Raw genomic sequence first — 19,678 nt, forward strand, 5'->3', positions numbered from 1 at the left:
AAAAGAGATTTGCATTTGTATGAACTGTCTATTTCAAAATAACAACAATGTAGGGATAAATCATGCTTATAGATTAATGACCATGATGAGCACTTGTTTGTGGAAGGCAGATAGCTTAACTGGAGTTTTGTCTATATTATAATTACTCATCAAAATAAACCATAGACCATCAGTTTTTAATGAAACATAATAATCTCCGCTTTGAAGTGTATACAGCATAAGAATGTACTCCCGCATATAACTTGAAACGGCATTCAACCCCCTTTAATATTGTCATCCATTATTTTCCCTGTCCTTCGTCTTTTGGGAGATCGTGGTCATTAAAGTAAGAGTGTCGTTTTATAGTTGGAGCAGCTGGGAATTCAGCAATCACAGCGATGAGATGACCCTGCCATTCTTTCTTGCTCCGTCGCATTGAAACCGGATGTTGTGGTACACTGCTTCGCTTACCGGAACCAGGAAGTGTGAAAAAGGCCTATGGAAGTCAAAAGAGGAATATGACTAGTCATAATATATTTGCAGATATCTCCAAACCTGTCACATTTGCTACCATTATTTAGCATCATGAAACCTGTAATTTATCTGTTTGATTTTACTAAATTACAAAAACTGTTTGTTTCATGACCTATATAACTGAAGAGCAAAGTATGTTATGTAAATGCCTTGCTAAAATGTGTAATTTAAGTAAAATTTAAACCTAAAGAGTGTGTCTGCGCACTAAGTATCAGCTTTGAGAGTTAAATTCTTGGTGAAATCCTAATGAATGTTTTTTACCTTTTAGTGTGTTAGTAGCCTACAAAAATGTGTATCTAAACAGATATCCAATCTTCAAATTCCACATTATATGCAAATTTAATGTCATACTTAGGCTTAGTCCCTTTATTAATCTGAGGTATCCACAGCGGAATGAACCGGCAACTTATCCAGCACATTTTTACGCAACTTTCAGACGCAACCCATCATTGGGAAACATCCATTCACACTCACACTACGGACAATTTAGCTTACCCAATTCACCTGTACCGCATGTCTTTGGAGTTGTGGGGAAAACCGGAGCACATGGGGAGAACTTGCAAACTCCACACAGAAATGCCAACTGACCCAGCCGAGGCTCAAACCAGCAACCTTCTAGCTGTCAGGCAACAGCACTACCTACTGTGCCACCGCGTCGCCTATGTCTTATTCAATAAAGTCAAATAATACCAATAAACCAACACTACATACAGTTAAAGATCTTAATATGGTGAACACATACAATTAAAATCTCCTTAATCATATGTCACCAACAGCTCTGGATTCCCGTCTCTCCTCTCCAAATATGTGTCTAGCATGGCCGGCTAAACTCTAACAAATAAACCTTGACCCTTTAAGACTTTTCCCTCTGCGTGACAGATTCTGAATGACAGACAACAGCTGTTTAAACAATCAAAAGCCTGTCTGTCTTAAAAAGAAAACCTGACATGGTCACAAACAAGGGTGACACTGGTCCTAAAACAACTTTTCAATACTCTGTCTGCACGGAAATTCCAATATTGGAAGACATTTTCCCCCCTGGTAATATAATATAAATGACATAAAAGTCAACTTATGCCTCGTTTCCACTGACTGGTACAGTACGGCACGGTTCGGGTCGGTACGGTACGGGTCACCTTTATCAGGCTTGCGTTTCCACCACAAAGGGTACCCTTTTGGTGGGCGTGGTGTATGACAAAATTTAAGTCGACGTCATGCTCGCTCAAATAAATGTCAACAGTAAAGCTGTACGGGTCGTTCACATATCATAATGAGCTGCACTTCTCACAAAACAGATGCTTTACACATAAATACTTGTTAATAAATGTTTATTACTAACTTTTCTATGAACATGATTTGATTATAACTGCAGATCAATGACATAGGCTACTGTAACGTCTGTAATTATATAAAATAAATACATAAATGCAACATATATAAACACATACCGCCCCTTACAGTCTCCGATATATTATTAATAAAAGAAAATTTACACACAGCAAACATTTAGTACTTATTTGAGCTCAAAACACATCCAATATAGCCCACAGTCAGAGCTAACCTCTTATCTGTGTCTGTAATCTTCAGCAGCACATGTAAACTCTGTTAAAGAGTAAATTTGTCATTCCCAGTTTATAATAATCCAAAAGGCGAAGATAAACACAGCAGTTTGATCATGATTCAGGTTGCTGAAACCTACTGTGTTTTGACGGCTTCTCTTTTTTTTCTGCGTTTCACTCCCGCTTCACTCTCGTGCTTGTCCTTTTTTTCTGAATGAATCAGATGACGGAAACACTTCAATAATCACACACACGTTATTATCATGAGCTCAAGAAGTTCGTTAAATCAAATATAGACGCGATCGAGAGCTCCTGGAAGAAAGCGAATACCGCTCGTACTTTTAGACGGACTCGTAAAGCAACAACAGAACACAGCAGATTTTTCTTCTTGGCTTTGTGTCTGTTCACCGAGACGACGTCAAGGTTTGTTTGAGTCCGGGTCATCCATGGCTCGTTATTAAATGCATGTAGTATTTCCATGTAATGTCTCAGCTTTGTATTTAAAAAAAAAACCATGGCGGTTCCTTTGTTTACGTTCTGTGTAGTTCAACGAGCTCATGACGTATCTCTAACCAATCAGCGTTCAGCTGCACGTGTAGCTCCACCTTTTAGTACCCTTTTCTCCCATTTGGTACCCTTTTAAAAGGGTGCCGAAAAGTGGTACGTTACGGTTTGGTTTGGTATGCTTTTTGACACTGGTAACGGCTATAAAAGCGTACCGAACCGTACCGTACCGTACCCCTCAGTGGAAACGGGCCATTAGGTGTGCTTAATGAGACTTATATCAAATTGTTTCTTAAAGCACCTAAAAAAGACTTATTGTGTCCCTTTTTACAAGAACTAAAACAAGTCTCTAATGTCTCTAGAGTCAGAGTGTGTATGTGAAGTTTCCGTTCAGAGTACCCTACAAATAATGTTTTTGAAACTGACCGTTTTAGGCTTTGACCTTAATTGTGCCATTTAGGTGCCTGTTGCTTTAAATTCAAATGAGATTGGGCTCTTTTCATAAGAGTGCGGAGCTACAAATGCTTGTGTCAGCATAGCGACATTCAAAAACATGATTAACCTCCTATGCTAATGAGGGAGAGGTTGTCACTAGTGGGCAGGACTTTTCCCCTCTGATTACACTAACAAAAGGAGAATGTTAGTCAAAGTGTTTTTGCCGACTGTTTTTTATGAAGTGTGATTATAAAAAAATTCAATTAACACATTTTACCATTAGACGCTGGCTATAATCACAGACTGTTACCTCACAACTGTGTTTAAACCCCTTATAAAAGTGATTTTTGCATAAAATGTCTCCTTTAAGTGTTTTTTTAGTGGTTTGGTTATTTTTATGACATTCACATTTCAACAAAATGTATATTTTAGGGGTTGTCAGTACATTTAGCAGTACACTTATTCAGATTTCAAATTCAACATTCATTCATCCATTTTCTTTCCGGCTTAGTCCCTTTATTATTCTGGTGTCAATAAACATAGATTTACTTGCGTCCCAAGTGAATCAAGTTACTTTGACTAATTGTTGTCTCTCTCTCTCTCTCTCTCTCTCTCTCTCTCTGTTTGTATGTGTCTGTGTGTATACATTATTTCAAGTACAATACATTTTAATTTTACTGTAAATGACATGCAATTAACTACATATATTAATTTTGCACTTCATTAAAGTCATAAAGTGCTCGATTTTAAATAGTATGCTGAAGTGCACCTTTTTCACAGGAGGAGGTCTAGACTAGCCTTTTTTTAACGATAACTCATGAGTAACTTTGTAATTTGGTGTTAAAAGTGTCAAGTCGAACACTGTGTAACATAGTGCACTAAATGAAAAGGGGAAATAAACATCAAAGGATGAAAAACAGATGAAAGAAGGGGAGAGTGAGGGGTTAAACTCAGGTTGGGGAAACCTGATGCTAATTAGGTCTTTGGAATGCCACATACAGGCTGTGTGTTCAAACTAAACAAGTGTCTATCTAGACAGCAGACACAGAAGTGTTTAGAACGTTACTGGTGAAGAATTACTAGGCATTACAGGTCTCATGAGAATTATTTCTGGACATTATATGAATACATATCGTAATGCATACACATACATTTATTATAATATACATATAAAGTGCATTATAGAACATGAAGTGGACCGAAATTGGCACATCCATTTGTTTTAGATATATATATATATATATATATATATATATATATATATATATATATATATATATATATATATATATATATATATATATATATATATATATATATGTGCGCAAAGTTTGTTTAAAAACTGAAGAGAAATTATGTATAATAGAAAATAAAATTCATAACTAAAAACTAACTTAACTAATTAACTTTTGGTCATTATTTATCATTTATTTTAATAAACCCAAACGGCATCATGTGAGACATAAATAGCTGCTTACATCCCTCAAGCAATTACATAAATGTTGGTGGATGATTAAAATGCATACAAATATGTTTCGCAAGCAAGCATCGTTAATGTCCAAAAAAGTTAGGACAGAAATATTGTGCTCATGCTTATGCTGTCAAAATGTTCCCTAGATAGGGTACTCGCTAGTTTTTAGAACACAGCCCACAACATTTTCTCCTTCAGAAGTGTTTGGAGAGGCACACACACATACACACACACACACACACACATTGCAGTGAAGTAGAGATGCTCACCTCCCGCTGTTTATATTTCCCTGACATTCCAACAGAAGACAGCTGCAGGTAAAGTCATTTGGGTTCTGCTCACTTACACATGCACATCATCTTTCGAGTAAGGGTGGATTAAATTATGAAGGACTTTATTATCTGTGCTTTTGCAAAACTTTCTGCGTGCAGCTTCAATCAACCATTTTTTCCAGCACAAACAACATTGTTATTCTCACTTTTAGGTGGATAAATGAACGAACAATGCCATCATTGAGAAAGACGCTGCTGCTGATGATTTATGTGTTATGCGCGTTCCGCTCCGCGCGCTCGGGAGACTCTGGAGACGCCAGACCCTGCTCCGGATCACACTGTCCGGGGCATAGAACGCACAAACCGTCGCGACAACACAACCCGACGACACATGGTAGATCAATAAATCAACACCATCCTCACTCAAGCTTTCCATCAGAAAATCACGCAACGCTTTTGTCCCAGCGCGGGCGGTCTGGAGACCAGACAAGGGAAAGCGTCCAGACGCGCGTGCCTGGAGGTTTTGTTCCTGTGTGCGCAGATTGCGTTAGACCAGATCATGTAAATAACGACACCGGTGAATGTAAAGGAATTGAGTGCCGTCTGCCTCTGAGGATACGCAGACCCTGTGCTGGAGAAGGGTGTGTGCCCGGGACGAGCCAACCTCCCCTCGTCCATGTGGCAGACAGAGCCGCTCAGTTTCTGGGGGAATTTCCGGACATTGGATATCCTGCATCAGAGTCCGGGGCTCCTCTGGGAGTTCAGCTCACTTGTGACATCAAACCAGGTGAAGTGAAACTGTGGTTCCAGCTGTTCTGCTCTTGAATGGATGTCTCTGGTTTCAAAACTGGTGTAACGCTTACGCAAACAGAGTAGGCTTTTGTATTGTTTGACTTTATTGAAAAAGACATCCAACCCAAATTGTTTTTATACTACTTTTTTGGGTCACACTTCATTTTAATCAGCACTATAATAGCTAAGAATTCTAGCTCAGTAAACTACTAATTTGCTGCTTATTAATAGTTAGTAAGTTAATGGTGGGGTTTAGCTGTTGGATATGATTATGGATGTAGAATAAGGTCACACACTTTATACTAAACAGCCGATGTCTTAATAAAAAGTAGGTAATTAGCCAGTAGTTAACACTTGAAATGATGTTACCAGCCTTTTTTTCTCAGTTTAAAATAGGAGTATAGTAAGTTTGCTTTATTTAAAAAATGTGAAATATTACCAATATTTAGGCCCACCACTTATGCCAAATAAAATAAGTAATAAATAACAATAAAAACACATCAATAATTGCTACAGTATTATTATGTGGTTTGTTTATGGTAATACCATGTTATTATTTTTAGTACATTTAACAATTTAGTAAGGCGGTTCATTCTGCTGTGGCAACCCCTGATAAATAAAGTGACCAAGCCTAAGGAAAATGAATGAACGAGCAATTTAGCAAATAATTGTAAATTTTTATTTTGTTATTTATTACAAAATAATTACAAATTACCCAATGATTTCACCAATGATGTTACAACTATAACAAAATTCACAAAGCCCCTCCAGACAACCCAATAATCATCTTGCGTTTCATCTCACACTTCTCTGACAATTACAAGCCCAGTTCTACGAGTTTGCTAGATGTGCTACACCCTTAAACTGCAGCAAGACCACCCTCAGCAATAGTCAAAGCTGTAATCACATCAAAATGGAAAACAGTCCAGTTCATATTTATGTTTGTTCATGAAAGACCAATCAGAAGTGTTCAGATTAATCCACTTAAAATTCACAATGATGGAGTTTTCGTTCAGTGCTAAGATCTGAATGCTTAATCATCTCATCACAACAGGCAAAGTTTATTACATTTAAAAACCCTTCAGAATATGAATAAAAGTTTTGGGATACAGTTTATTTTAAGGTGTCCTTGTTAATATGTAACTATTCATTTAACACATAAAGACCTATTTTCTGGGTACCCAATGGACCTATATTATTATTATTTTTAAAAGCAGTTTTATTTTTTAGCAATCAGCCTCAAGTGTCATATATCATTTTAAACAGGAGAACCTGACGCTTCAATCTGTATTATTTAATAGTCCAATCTAAAATAGTTTTTTGGTTCAAATACATGTAAACAGACAGAAAAGTTTCTAGAATATTAGGAAAAACAATAAAAAAGTGTCTTTTTCTAGTTATTACAAACAAAATCTCTTGAAGTTTGATTTTGTTTCTTTAGAAAGTTATGCTAGGATGTTTTGTAAATCCAACATGCATTTTGTCTACATCCACCATTCCCTAAGCAAGTTATTTTATTGTTATTCCAAGGCGTTCAAAACTAGTACATTTTATTTACTGACAATGTATATGCCCAAAAGTTCTGGGAATGAACTAAACAGAAGGATTGTTACAAAACAACAGAACACTCAAGCAAGTTGGACTTTTTTCCCCAAATAATATATGTTCAGATACCATAAACAACACCACTTACAATGAACAAATAAAAAATAAGTCCAAATAAACATGGTGCAAATCTTCAGTAAAATCTTTATATATAAATATTAACTATAGTATAAATAGTAACATAACTAATTTTGTGCTACAAGGACACTTTTAAATAAAGGGTTATATTTTCCACACTGCTAAGAAAAGCAATGGTCATGTAGATGCTGCACAATTTCAGTAGTAGGATTTGATAGATGTAATATCATACAACACATCATGTGATCATAACACAATATGTAACACAATATGTGATCATATTAATATAATACAACACTCTTTAATTCCAGAAAAAAACCCTGTAGTACTGTAATTCCAGAATCAGGCCAGCATACTATCACTGTACCTTGGTTTTTTCACACTTCTGTTTGTTACAGTCATTGTCTGCTGTTACATAGAACTTTAAAAAAAATGTTTGGTACTCTGACCAAACCTGAACAGAGGAAATCAATTTATCCCTAAAGGACAAACCTTATTCTGGTTTGCGTGAGACTTCTGAGTAAATTTATTAACACAACGGAATTCTCTCTGTGGTCCTTGACCAATATGAGATGCACGCCTCCGGATTGAGGAGTACACAAGCGATCAGGCTTCATAAAACTCATACCTTATTTGATTTTCACATGAGCGCTGGTATTTCCAAAGATCAATGAGCAGAAGAATTTAACAGCTGGCCCGGGAACTATTATTGCAAACATACACATCTGCTTGGCTACACCGAGAGTTTTAGAGCTGCAGAAGCGCTGGCAGTCAACTGTCAAGAAATTGCAGACTACTTTGATCCATTTCCATGTGACTGAAATAGTTGTAGCTTAGAAGTAAGTGCTTGGTTTAGAAATTTGCAGTGCAATCACTTTGACTTTCACATATCTGAAAGTTGTTGACTTTATTTCTATTTAATTACTTGTTCAGAATGTAATTGACATCAGTTTATAGTAGATGCATTATCTCAAATATTCCAGTTGATCTGTTCTGAAACACAGTGTGTGTGTGTGTGTGTGTGTGTGTGTGTGTGGGGGGGGGGTGATAAGTATTGAACATGTCATGTTTTTTAAATGGGAATAATATGTCTAAAGGAGCTGTTGACATGGAATTGAACCAGATTTTGGTAAAAACTCAAACAATGCAAATATTAAAATACAACAAAACACCCCCACCCCCCTGAAAAATTAATAATGTGTAATAGCAAAGGAATGACTTAAGGAGAAAGTACTTAACTACTGTATTTAATACCTTATATAAAAGGCTGTTTTGGCAGCTTAAAGACGCCTCTCATATGGAGAATGAAGTCACATGCACTGCTCAGGTGTAAGCTTTTCACAGACTTCAACAGAGTGTAAAAATCTTGATGCTTCTGTGGGTCTCGTCTATAAAACCGGAGCTTTATTTTGAATTTTCTATTGGATTTAAATCAGGTGATTGGCTGGGCCATTCCACTGCTTGATTTTCTTTCTCTGAAAGCATCTGAGAGTTTCCATGGCTGTGTTTTGGATCATTGTCTTGCTGAAATGTCCACCTCGGTTTCATCCAACAATGGCTCATTCTGAAAACAAAGCTCCTTATACGTTTCTGGAGATCATTTTCTTTCAAATAAGCGATACGGGGCGGTATGATGCAGTTCCTTATCTCGCTAACCAGCTGATCGCTTACCTGTGTGTAGACGGCTTTCCCTGCTGTTACCAGTTTTTCCAGTAGCTCGACACGTACGTCAGTGGACTTGAGATGTAGAGCAGAGTTAACCGTGCTGACTGGGTTTAAGTAAGAAATAGTTCCAGAAAGCAGGTAAGACAAAAACAGAAGCTAAAAATATCAAATAAACAAGTAAATAACAGGGTGATAATGTGGTAACATTTAAGAACGTGGTAAAAATGGGGCTTTTCTTTTTCTGGACTGCTTTTCAAAACAATGTGGTTGTGTTTAGGGAAGGGGGTGGGCGGGTCAATAGGTGCTTTTCAAAATACTATTGGTTGGGTTTAGGGAAGGTGGATTTATGTGAGAACAACAGATGCGAATGGCACTCGTGAGAGAAATTTGAGATTTCAATAATCATACACAGCACCCTCTGCTGGATTTCCAAAAACAAAAACTGCAAAAAAAAACGTAGCTCCTGGGATGTATTTTGCTTTCTCCAGAAATGTATATAGGGTTACGTAATCAGAATGAGCCTGAGTTGGTTTCATCTTCATCCTCCTGCTAATGTAGATGTTTGACTGAAGCATTTCCAATGATGAAGGGCAGAGGGTTGCTGAATAACTACTGAGAAATTTCAGCTGCTGTCTGGGCTTTCACTTCCTTTCTACACCTTCCTTTCTTCATGTGTTCAATACTTCCCCCCCTGCGTAATTAAATTTTATTACAAATAACTTAATTTGTAAACTAATTAGTTTTGTTTTCTTTTCATAAATGGATGTCTTTGGTCATTACCTTACCTACTTATTTCCCCCACTGTATAAGGTTGATAGGACCAGTGTAAGTCCTAAAGAAACATTTTAAACCGTTCTTGTTGGATTATAACCCCTTAATCTTGTTTGTTTCCTTCTTTTACAAGGAGAGAATGAAGTACCTGCAGAGGATGCACTTATCCTACATCTACAGCTGGCGAAGGGACAAGAGAAGCTCGTGGAGGCTTTGAGAGCTCAGCAAGGGGTGATTCGTGATCTGCAGAAGAGGCTGGTGGACCAGCAGGAGACCCTTCTCTCCCAGCAGCGAGAGATCCTCGACCAGCAGCGTCGCATGTTTGAGCAGATGGATGTGGTGAAAGTTCAGTACGGTCTGCTTTCTGACACCATCAAGCAAGTCTCTTTCCAAGGCCTGCAGGGAGAACTGCAAAGCTATTTCGAAAGTCACCTGACGAGTCTTCAGAACCAAGCACGGAGTCATCTGCAAAAATCTTATGCCGTGCATAAGGTTGATGTGGACGCCAAGGTGATGAATGTTGTTGGGGATTCAGGGCACCCATTGTTGGGCTGCCAAACGATATGTGGGCCTGAAGAATTCTGCGACTTCCAGAAGGATCAACCACAGTGTGAAAAGTGCACCGTGTGTCCACCTGGATTCTTTCTGGTGTCACAGTGCTCGCCCACCGCTGATAGGATGTGCCAGGTGACAACTGCATTTAACACATGTTATTTCAGTAAAGACCTGATAAAGTTTAGTTGTTGGGAAGTTTGGATCATTTTACTGACTCCGACCTTTGAGTCTCGTTCATCGAGATGAACTGATATTTTTTCGAGTCATTTCGATCAATTCGTTCAACTTGCCAAAATAACATTCAAATGTTACAAGATGCTTCCAAACACATCTATAACTAGCGCAAACATTGATCACACTACAAACAAGTTATAACTAGAAAAACTACTGTACAATGCAATGCTACTATGCTAAGAAAAAGAAATTAATGCCTTATTGTTTACCTGATGTTTTATCTATGATTAGCTGTGCTCATCTGGCTTGTCTTCAAATTTGAGTCGTTCATTCACCTGAAGCTGACAGTCCCATATAAGCTTAACCCATGCGTACAGACTGAGCCATACCCATGATTAGTTCACCTTTTGAGTATTTGGGTTTTTGAGTCGTTCATTCATCACGTGACAGCATGTAAAGAGAGATGACTCAAAATCGAAGACTCAAGAAATGAACAGATCAAATCTTTTTTCCAGCTCTAAATGCATATGATTGGCTTCTGTCTCTCATGTGATGAGTGAACAACTCAAACCAAGGACTCGAACGATGAAGGGGTCAAATATATTTCTGGCTCTGACTGCATAGGATTGGCTCCTGTCTTTCACATGATGACGAACGACTCAAACCCAAGAGGACTCAAAAAATTAACTAACCTTCTCCACATGCACAAATGTGCGCATGCACGAATGGGCGAATCACTCCCAGAGCCCTCATTGTTCTCGAGTCACATAAAAGATTTGTTCAAAATGAAAGAATCATTTAAGACCGACCCATCACTGATAAAGTTATTATACGTCTTAATGTTTACAGGTTGTGCACAATGGGACAGTTTTCTCTGGTGCTTATTGCCGACATTTAAAACTTTGTAAATAAGCGTGCCAGTAAGAGTGCACTAGGGGTTGAACTACTTGAGAGTCGACTAGCAGCTGGTGACGTCATCAATACAACACAGCATGCAACATGCCACAATTTGCAATATACAGTATTTCAGGTAAAACAATACAATTGGAAAAGTAGTACTGACTAATTTTAGTGCAAAACAAATGTATGGTCAACATGTGCTTGTTTCACTAACAATGCAACATTAGCACTAACTAATTTTATTACAAAATAAATGCACGGCCGACACGCTTTTGTTCACTTGCCTAGAGTTGCTGAGGTTATAGTAAAACAGTTTAGTGGTGCTCACATTGCGATTGCTGATCAAAAAGGATTAGATGGTGTCATTATTTTATTTTGTCGTGGCTTTAAATATGTTTTCAAAAACTTTGACCAGACATTTTTGTGCTGTAGCAGATGAGATTAAACAGGAGTAGAAACCCCTATCCAATAAATGCACAAGAAAAAACAACCCAGGCTTATTTTAGATACTGTACGTCCCAGATATACAATTCTGGAGAAAGCAAAATACCCCCCAGAAGAAGTTTTTTTTTTTGTAGTTTTCCTTTTTACAAGTCTGCAAGAGGTGGCTGTGTACGTTTATTCAGATGTCAAATCTTCAGAATGCCATTCATGCCTGCTCTTCTTGTGTAAATCCACCACTGGCCACTGTCGACTGACTCCTCCACCCAAACCCAACCAATAGTGTTTTCAAAAGAGTCGATTAACCAGCACCCACCTCCTTCCTTATACCCAACCGATAGTGTTTTCAAAAGCAATCCAGAAAAAAAGAAAAGCCCTCGCTGCCACCTTATTTCTACCATGTTTTCAGATCTTACCACATTGTCACCCTTTTATTTACTGGTTTATTTGATTTTTTGCCTTTTGTTTTACCTGCTTTCTGGAATGGTTATTCACCAGACCTGTACCCAGTCATTGCCGTCGACTCCACTCTGCATGTCAAGTTCTCCAATGTACGTGGCGAGCCACTGGACAAACTTAAAACCTTCCACACTGAGGTAAACGTGAGCTGGTGTGCAGCGTGAAAATAAATAGAAGCCATTAGCGTCATCATATTGCCCCGTATTGTTAATTTTAAAGACGAAATGCAGCCATGCGTACCTCTGGCTGCATAATTCGCGATCTCCAGAAATGTATACAGGACTACGTTTTCATAATGAGCCTGTGTTGGAAAAAAATTATGAGGTTTAGAAGTTGCGCACCGGCACCTTGTGTACAGTGTATTTCTGTAAATTTTTCACTAAGAATTATCTAATTGCAGGGAGTGATTTTACACATTCATTCTGCTCATCAGCAATGAAAATTGCTTGGACATGTATGGCAAACAATATCTCAAAATACACTGACAATAGGCGCAATCAAAAATTGTCCCATTGTTCATGAGCCTTTAGTTTGTCTTATATAACAAATAACTTATATCTATCAACAGGACAGGGATGAGTGCCTAGAATTACCAAGCTTGTGTGGAGAGCGAGTAAAATGTCTCAATACTCCAGGTAAGCTAAATTAAAACTTTACACCTCTTCAGTGTGTGTCCTCTAGTAGTATTTTGGTATTTACCATATTTCTTATTCTTTTTTCAGGAGGGTTTCGTTGTCTTGGTGTCTCAGAGAGGGAGATTTCCACAGGACTGTGTGGTCTTGAGTACTTCTACAATCAAGAACTTCAGGAGTGCCAGGCTTGTTCAGATTGCGATGGTGAGCCGGTTGCCGTTCCCTGCACCTCCACCAGTGATGCTGTATGTGGAAGTGTGTCTGAGAACATGCTCTCATTGTCTTGGGCTGCTTCAATTATCATACCACCAATTAAACTGAGGAGTACCTCCATCTACCCAGGGCTACAGCTTAAAATCCGTGGCAAAGAAGGAAACAACCTACTGATTAACCATGATGATTACCTCAACCTCCAACAACATGGACTTGTCTGGATAGATTACAACTTTGCACTAAAGCACAGCTGCAGGAACTTTCTCCAGGTTGGGATACGAATAAACGGTAGTGAAGAGGAAGGACACGATCTAAGCGGGGTTCGAATTGAGCAACCTGAACGAAAGTTCTTCCAGGGTGTGACTGTAAGTGCTGCAGCCGAAGTGGAACCAAATCAGAATCTTACACTAGTTCTGAAGAGTCCTAACCAATACTGCAATCAGAGTAAAGATATCCAAGTCTACGAGCTTGGAGGTGCTTCGTTCAGCTTGCTCTGGCTTTCCCATGACACTGGTGCTGTGGCCATGACTGCTCAGATGTCCACAGCAGCCCATTACCAGAGTAACTACCGTCCAACTTTCCGTATTTCCACTGTCTCTGATCCCTACATTGTGTCACTGACTCATGACAGCCGTGGGGTGCGCTTCATGGAGAGCGGTGTGGTGAAATTTGTGCTCCAACAGGCTGTCTATTCCATGGGCCACACATGTGTTCGAGAAGGTTTCTCACTGATTGCATATGTCAGCCGAAATGGCACTAACCAGGAGATATTGCGCTCTTTCAAGTCTGGTGTTAACTACAGGGACACCTCTATCACTCTTTCTGGAGCCACAAGGGTAGACAGTGAAGACTGGCTCAATTTTGAGATTGTCGCTCCATCTCAGTGCAATGTCCGTTACTTTGGCGATAGCTCTGGTATTAGTATGCTGAGCTTGATCTGGATCCCTACCACAGTGTCCTCCACATTCACGGCCACTGTCTCTAGAACAGGTCTACCCACTGGGGCAGTTCGAAACAAACCCCTGTTCTTCAGGCAAATGAGTCCAAATACCGAGCAAATGCGGTTAGCTGCATCAAGTGAGCCATATGCTCATAGGAACTTTTTGTTTACTGAGGTTGGGACAGTCAGTGTAGCCCTCAACCTAAAACTGATTCATTCCTGCAATGTGGTAAAGCTGACCCTTTACCGGCAGAGTATGGATGGAGGTCAGCCTACACCATTGAGCCAGCAAGTGGGTGGACATATGCCTGAAGGCAGTGAGTGGGCCAGCGTAGGGCTGAGAACTTCCTTCGATGTTCAGAATGGCACTGCCATCTATGTTTCCCTAGACTGTGTTCGTGGACGAATCAACCAGATTACCCATGAGAGTGGGACCAACATCTCCATTCTTTGGATGGCATCATAACATACAAAGTAGAAACAGTTATATATGGAAGGATTATGTAAAGGGTTAGTTCACCCAGAAATGAAAACTATGCTATTAATTATTCAACCTGATGTTGTTCCAACCCCCTGACACTCTTCATCAGAATACAAATGAAGGTATTTTAGATTCATTCTTGGAGCTATCTCGTCCTCTATTGACAGCAATGGTTACAAGACCTTGAAAGGACCCAAAAACATTGTCAAAACATTCCATGTGACGTCAGTGGTTCAACTGTAATATGAAGCTCCAAGAACTCTTTTGTGCACCATGAAAACTGTAAAAACAACTTTGTTCTCCAGTGTCTTCTATATCAGATCAGGGTGCACATTTACTATGGACAAAACCATTAGTGTCGCGCTGCTGAATGCTGAAAATATCCAAAAAAATGTACAAAAAAAAGGCAGCTGTAGTTGCCAAACTTTACATAAACTACCACATTTAATTAATTTGTATTGTTGATTCCCTGATGTTTTGAAGTACTTAAATCTTCACATTGTATCTTTGTTACATAAACAAAAAACATAACCTTAAAGAATGTGGTGATGAGAAAGTCATACAATTGACCAATACTCATCCAAAATCAATACAAAAACAAAACAAAACACTGATATACAGAAGGGGCTCTGTTTCATTCACACCATTACCAAACACCACCATGTACCACACATGACGTAAAAGCAATGTCATAAACATTATTCATCAACATTAGATGTAACAAAAACTTTAATGTTCAACACTGGTGCGAAAAAAAAAACCTTAAAAGATCTGCAGTGATGTAAAACAAAACATAAAAATTGCAGCGTCATGCGGGGAATCCTGTAAAAGTCTATTGTTATTCACCATATATACAGTACGCCCCTCACAAATCTCTTATTTAAAGTAATATTTTCTATTGGAGGCTTTACAATATTATATTTGTGCATATGCATAAGATTAGTCAGTAAGGAATCCAAATCTGGAGCTTATCTAACAAAATAACAACAAGGCTCATTCTGAAAACGTAGTCCCATGGATGTTTCTGGAGACTGCAAATTATGTAGCTGGAGGTACGTATGGCTGCATTCAATTTATTTAAGCGAACACTACGGGGCGGTATGACGCCATTCCTTTTCGCGCTTACCGGCTGACCGCTTACCTCCATGTGGAGGGCTTTCCCGCCGCAACCAGTTTGTCCTGTTAGCTTGTCGTGTACGTCGGCAGACTTGAGGTGCAGAGAGGAGTTGAGAACGATGACGACGACCGGGTTCGAGTCCGGTGAAAAGAGATTCCAGAAATCAAGTAAGACAAAAACCGAATCTAAAAAATAAAATGAACAAGTGAATGACAGGGTGAGAATGTGGTAAAAATCAGACGAGGGCTTTTCTTTTTCTGGATGGCTTTTGTAAATGGTCTGTTGGGTTTAGGGAAGTGAGCAAACGGGTGGGTCAATTGATAAAATTGGTTGGGTTTAGGGAAGGAGAAGGGTGGCTCATTTGATTGGCCGGTCGCCCGGTCTGCCATTCGGCCGTTAAGTCATTCAGACAGATGGTCAATCGACAAAGGCCTCTGGTGGGTTTACGCGAGAACAGCGTGGATGGGAACGGCACTCGCGAGAGAAATTTGAGATGCAAAAAAGCGCACACATCGGCCTCTCGCGAATTCACAAAAACAAAATCTGCACAAATATGTACCTCCCCGGACGTATTTCGCAGCCTCCAGAAACGTCCATGGGACTACGTTTTCAGAATGAGCCTGGATTGCAAAATAACTTACGATAACTGTCCAAAAATGTATACGTTTGAGGAAAATATTATTATTTTAAAAGAGCATAATTAAGAGAAGCAAAAAAAATATATAATAAATACATATATAAAATGATGAATTTTTGTATTTTGTAATTTTTTGTAATCAATATTTAGTTTGAATTTAATTGTATTATCTTTTTAGTTCTAAAGATGTTCAATGACTAAAATCTTATTTCAATAAATATATCAGTTTAATAAATCTGTTTTGCTCGAATGCACCAAAATACATCGCCTATATCCACAGAGAAATAGATAAAAATATACATTTTCAAAATGGGATGTACTCAGTTATTCTGAGCACTGTATTAAGAAAACTTGTACAGTTTTTTTTCACGGTCACAGCCATTGTTTGCAGTACAAAACTTTCGATTTTGGGTGAACTAACCCTTTAATAGCTAACATGAACAGGTGCTATCAATACTCCTCTGCTATTTAACTTTGTTTATTGGACTTGTGTGAGGCGGAGAGAATGTATAGTGCTGTAACATTTCAGAAATGAACATGAACTGACAACGACTATAAAAAAAGTACTTTTCTGTGCTTTGGCTGGTTGAGCAGTGACCAATGTTTTTCATAAATGTTTGATTTGGAATCACTTTAAATGTGTGCAAACAGTATTTACGTATGTTTGTTAGTTAGAAAGCGTGTTTAGTAAAGAGTGTGATTTTGTGTGAGTGTGTTTGAGATTCTGTTGCACTTTATTATACTGAAGTGCTGAACAATGTACAGCAAAATGTTATGTTTTCTTTTAAAACTATTGGAACTAGGATCATGTAACTTCATCTGAATGCAAGATAGAGACATTACTGACTTATTTTCATACTTACAGCATCTTTCAGGTGTATTTATTATATTTAGTATTAAAAATGAATACTTCTGACTATCATATCTCTTTTAAGACAGACTCAATAGTCATGCTAAGTTACAGTGTTATTAACTGTAAGTGGCATATGTCTTCTATTACTCTAAATGCTGCTGCCATGTGCTGCCTTTGCATACCATGTTTAATTGCTTCTGTATGTGCTCGAACTTCAGATCACAAACAGGGAAGTGAACAAACAGTTGACAACGTTAATGTTCTGTCTGCTTCAGACTCATTTTGGTGCAACGACTGGTAATTCATTTACTGTTGAAATGAGTGTAATCTTTTATAAATCAAAATTAAAGTTATATCTATTTTGCCAGACAACGGGATATGCTTTTTAACTGTTTATTAAGTGACTTATTGGTAAGGCCAGACAGAATTAGCTGACATTTTTTGCTATTTCTGCAGAGAATATTTAGATTATGCGGAATGATTTTAGGAGCATCATAACTAAAAACCTAATTTAAAATATAAATAATATTACATTTTTAACTTTTATTTAATGTTTACAATGCAAATTCAATTAGATCCACTTATTTGGTAAACAAAGCATACCTCTCATATAACAACTCTACTAAAAGACAGAAAATATAAGCTTACAAACTGAATTGTAAATAAATCATATGAACATATTAATATAACTATTACTATTACACAATAATATTAGTCAAATTAATAAAAAAACTGAATAAATATAAATGTACACACATTTACACAAGTAAATACATAGAATTGATAGGCTAAAAAATATCTACGAATTTCTGCACATGCAGATTTTGTGTGGGTCTATTTATTGGTAAAGCTTGGATCCTTAAAATGCTATCTTAGAAGTAGCTAATGATTAACTACTACATAAAAATACAACCCAGGCTCATTCTGAAAACGTAGCCACGCGGACGTTTCTGGAGACTGCGATTTACGTGGCGGGAGGTACATATGGCTGCATTTAATTTTTTCAAGCAAATGCTATGGGGTGGTGTGATGCCGCTCCTATTTGCGCTCGCTGGCCGACGCTTTACCTCCGTGTGGATGGCTTTCCCTTCGCAACCAGTTTGTCCAGTTAGCTCGTCGTGTTATGTCGGCGGAGCGGAGGCCTGGAGGGGAGCCGGCTGCGACGACTAGGTTTGAGTCCGGAGAAGAGCGGTTTCAGAAATCAGGTAAGACAAAAAAACAGAATCCAAAAAATAAAGCGAACGAGTTCATAATGGGGAGAAAATGCGTGAAATCCGAAAAAGCGGTCAAAATCAGACAAGGGCTTTTCTTTTTCTGGACGGCTTTTGTAAATCGTTGCTTGTGTTTAGGGAAGGAAGAGGAGGAGGAGGGTGGGTGGGTCGGTCGATTGGCCGGCCAACCAGTCAATCGTTAAGTCATTTAGTCAGTCAGTCAGTCAGACAGATGGTTGCTCGACAGCGGCCTTCGGTGGCTTTACGTGAGAACAGGCACAACAGCAGTCGTATTTCTCAGTGTCCAGAAACGTCCTCGGGACTTCGTTTCTAGAATGAGCCTGGGTTGTAAAAATATGTACTAGCCAAGCTGGAATACATATTAGTCAAAACTGAATAGTTGATATCTTAATGACATTATAGAAATCAATGGAAAAAAAAATTGTTACTAGGAACAACGAAATAGTTACTGGTCACTATTAAAATAAGTTCTAGTATCTAATAAATAAGAACTAGTAGATTGACCAGTGCCCACCAACTTCCCTAAACCCAATCAACAGTGTTTTGAAAAGCAATCGAAGTAAAGATAAGCATTGTGATTTGAACCACGTTTTCAGATTATACCACTTTCTCACCCTGTTATTTACTATTTTTTGGCTTTCTGGAACCGTTTTTTACTGGACTCCGTCGTCGTAGTAAACTCCTCTTTGCTTCTCAAGTTCATTGACATACACTGCGAGTCACTAGACAAACTGGTAATAGCAAAAAACCAGTCCATAGTGAGGTAAAAAAGAACAGCGTCATACCGCCCCATATTGTTCATTTTAAAGACGATCTTTAGATGGCTACAAAACCTTTAATAGTCTGTCATAATGAGCTCAAGGGGCAGAAATAGTAGCCTACATGTGACCTTTTTCAGAAACAAAACAGTACGTGGTGTTTCTTGGCACTGTTACAATATCTCTCACACACTTGTATCCCCAATTTTGTCCTCTTACTCTCTCTTTCCTCCATCTCCTCTGTGTTTGCTCATTAGACTGATTACTGAGGCATGTTAATGAAGGCCAGCAGGTCGCCACGCACAAACAGAGAGAAATTCACAGTCTGCAGCTCATCAAAGCCTTTTCACTCTCACCAACCACAAAGACCTTCCTCCCACTCAGCAGTGTATTCCAATGAACTCATGAAGATGAACTCACCGTGTTTCCTGCATGAAACATATTAGGTGTCCATTCGGTATTACATACATTTCACGCGGTTTGATTTTTGTTTTTAGAACAATGCCGATATTTCAGTTAAATCAATTTAAATTTTTTAACCGGGGTCATGTATCAATGTTTCAACCCAGGCTCATTCTGAAAACGTACCTCTATATACATTTCTGGAGAACACCAAATACA

The 19,678-nt window shown here is 38.4% G+C and overlaps 1 protein-coding gene and 1 long non-coding RNA gene across 2 annotated transcripts; one reads left to right on the forward strand and one right to left on the reverse strand.

The window, feature by feature from the left end:
- Nucleotides 1-14: 14 nt before the first annotated feature.
- Nucleotides 15-5,458, reverse strand: LOC147830985 (uncharacterized). The gene is made up of 2 exons (XR_015524727.1): nt 4,752-5,458; nt 15-475 (listed from the first exon to the last, which is right to left on the reverse strand). It is a non-coding gene; the product is annotated as an uncharacterized LOC147830985 (long non-coding RNA).
- On the forward strand, nt 4,715-15,068 carry nell3 (NELL (neural EGFL like) family member 3). Its single transcript, XM_087309073.1, has 5 exons — nt 4,715-4,799; nt 4,967-5,541; nt 9,799-10,352; nt 12,763-12,829; nt 12,917-15,068. The coding sequence occupies exons 1-5, from the start codon at nt 4,744-4,746 to the stop codon at nt 14,443-14,445; spliced, it is 2,781 nt and encodes a 926-aa protein (XP_087165199.1). The 5' UTR covers nt 4,715-4,743; the 3' UTR covers nt 14,446-15,068.
- Nucleotides 15,069-19,678: the final 4,610 nt, after the last annotated feature.

The sequence above is a fragment of the Danio rerio genome, chromosome 24, assembly GCF_052040795.2.
Source record: "Danio rerio strain M-AB ecotype USA chromosome 24, GRCz13ab, whole genome shotgun sequence".
Classification (NCBI taxonomy): domain Eukaryota; kingdom Metazoa; phylum Chordata; class Actinopteri; order Cypriniformes; family Danionidae; genus Danio; species Danio rerio.

Bases quoted from the DNA above. Each gene is read 5' to 3' on its own strand.
- nell3 (XM_087309073.1), top strand. From the start codon at position 4,744: ATGCTCACCTCCCGCTGTTTATATTTCCCTGACATTCCAACAGAAGAC. The intron at 4,800-4,966 runs GTAAAGTCATTT...TCTCACTTTTAG, and splicing joins CCAACAGAAGACAGCTGCAG to GTGGATAAATGAACGAACAA. The intron at 12,830-12,916 runs GTAAGCTAAATT...TTCTTTTTTCAG, and splicing joins AAAATGTCTCAATACTCCAG to GAGGGTTTCGTTGTCTTGGT.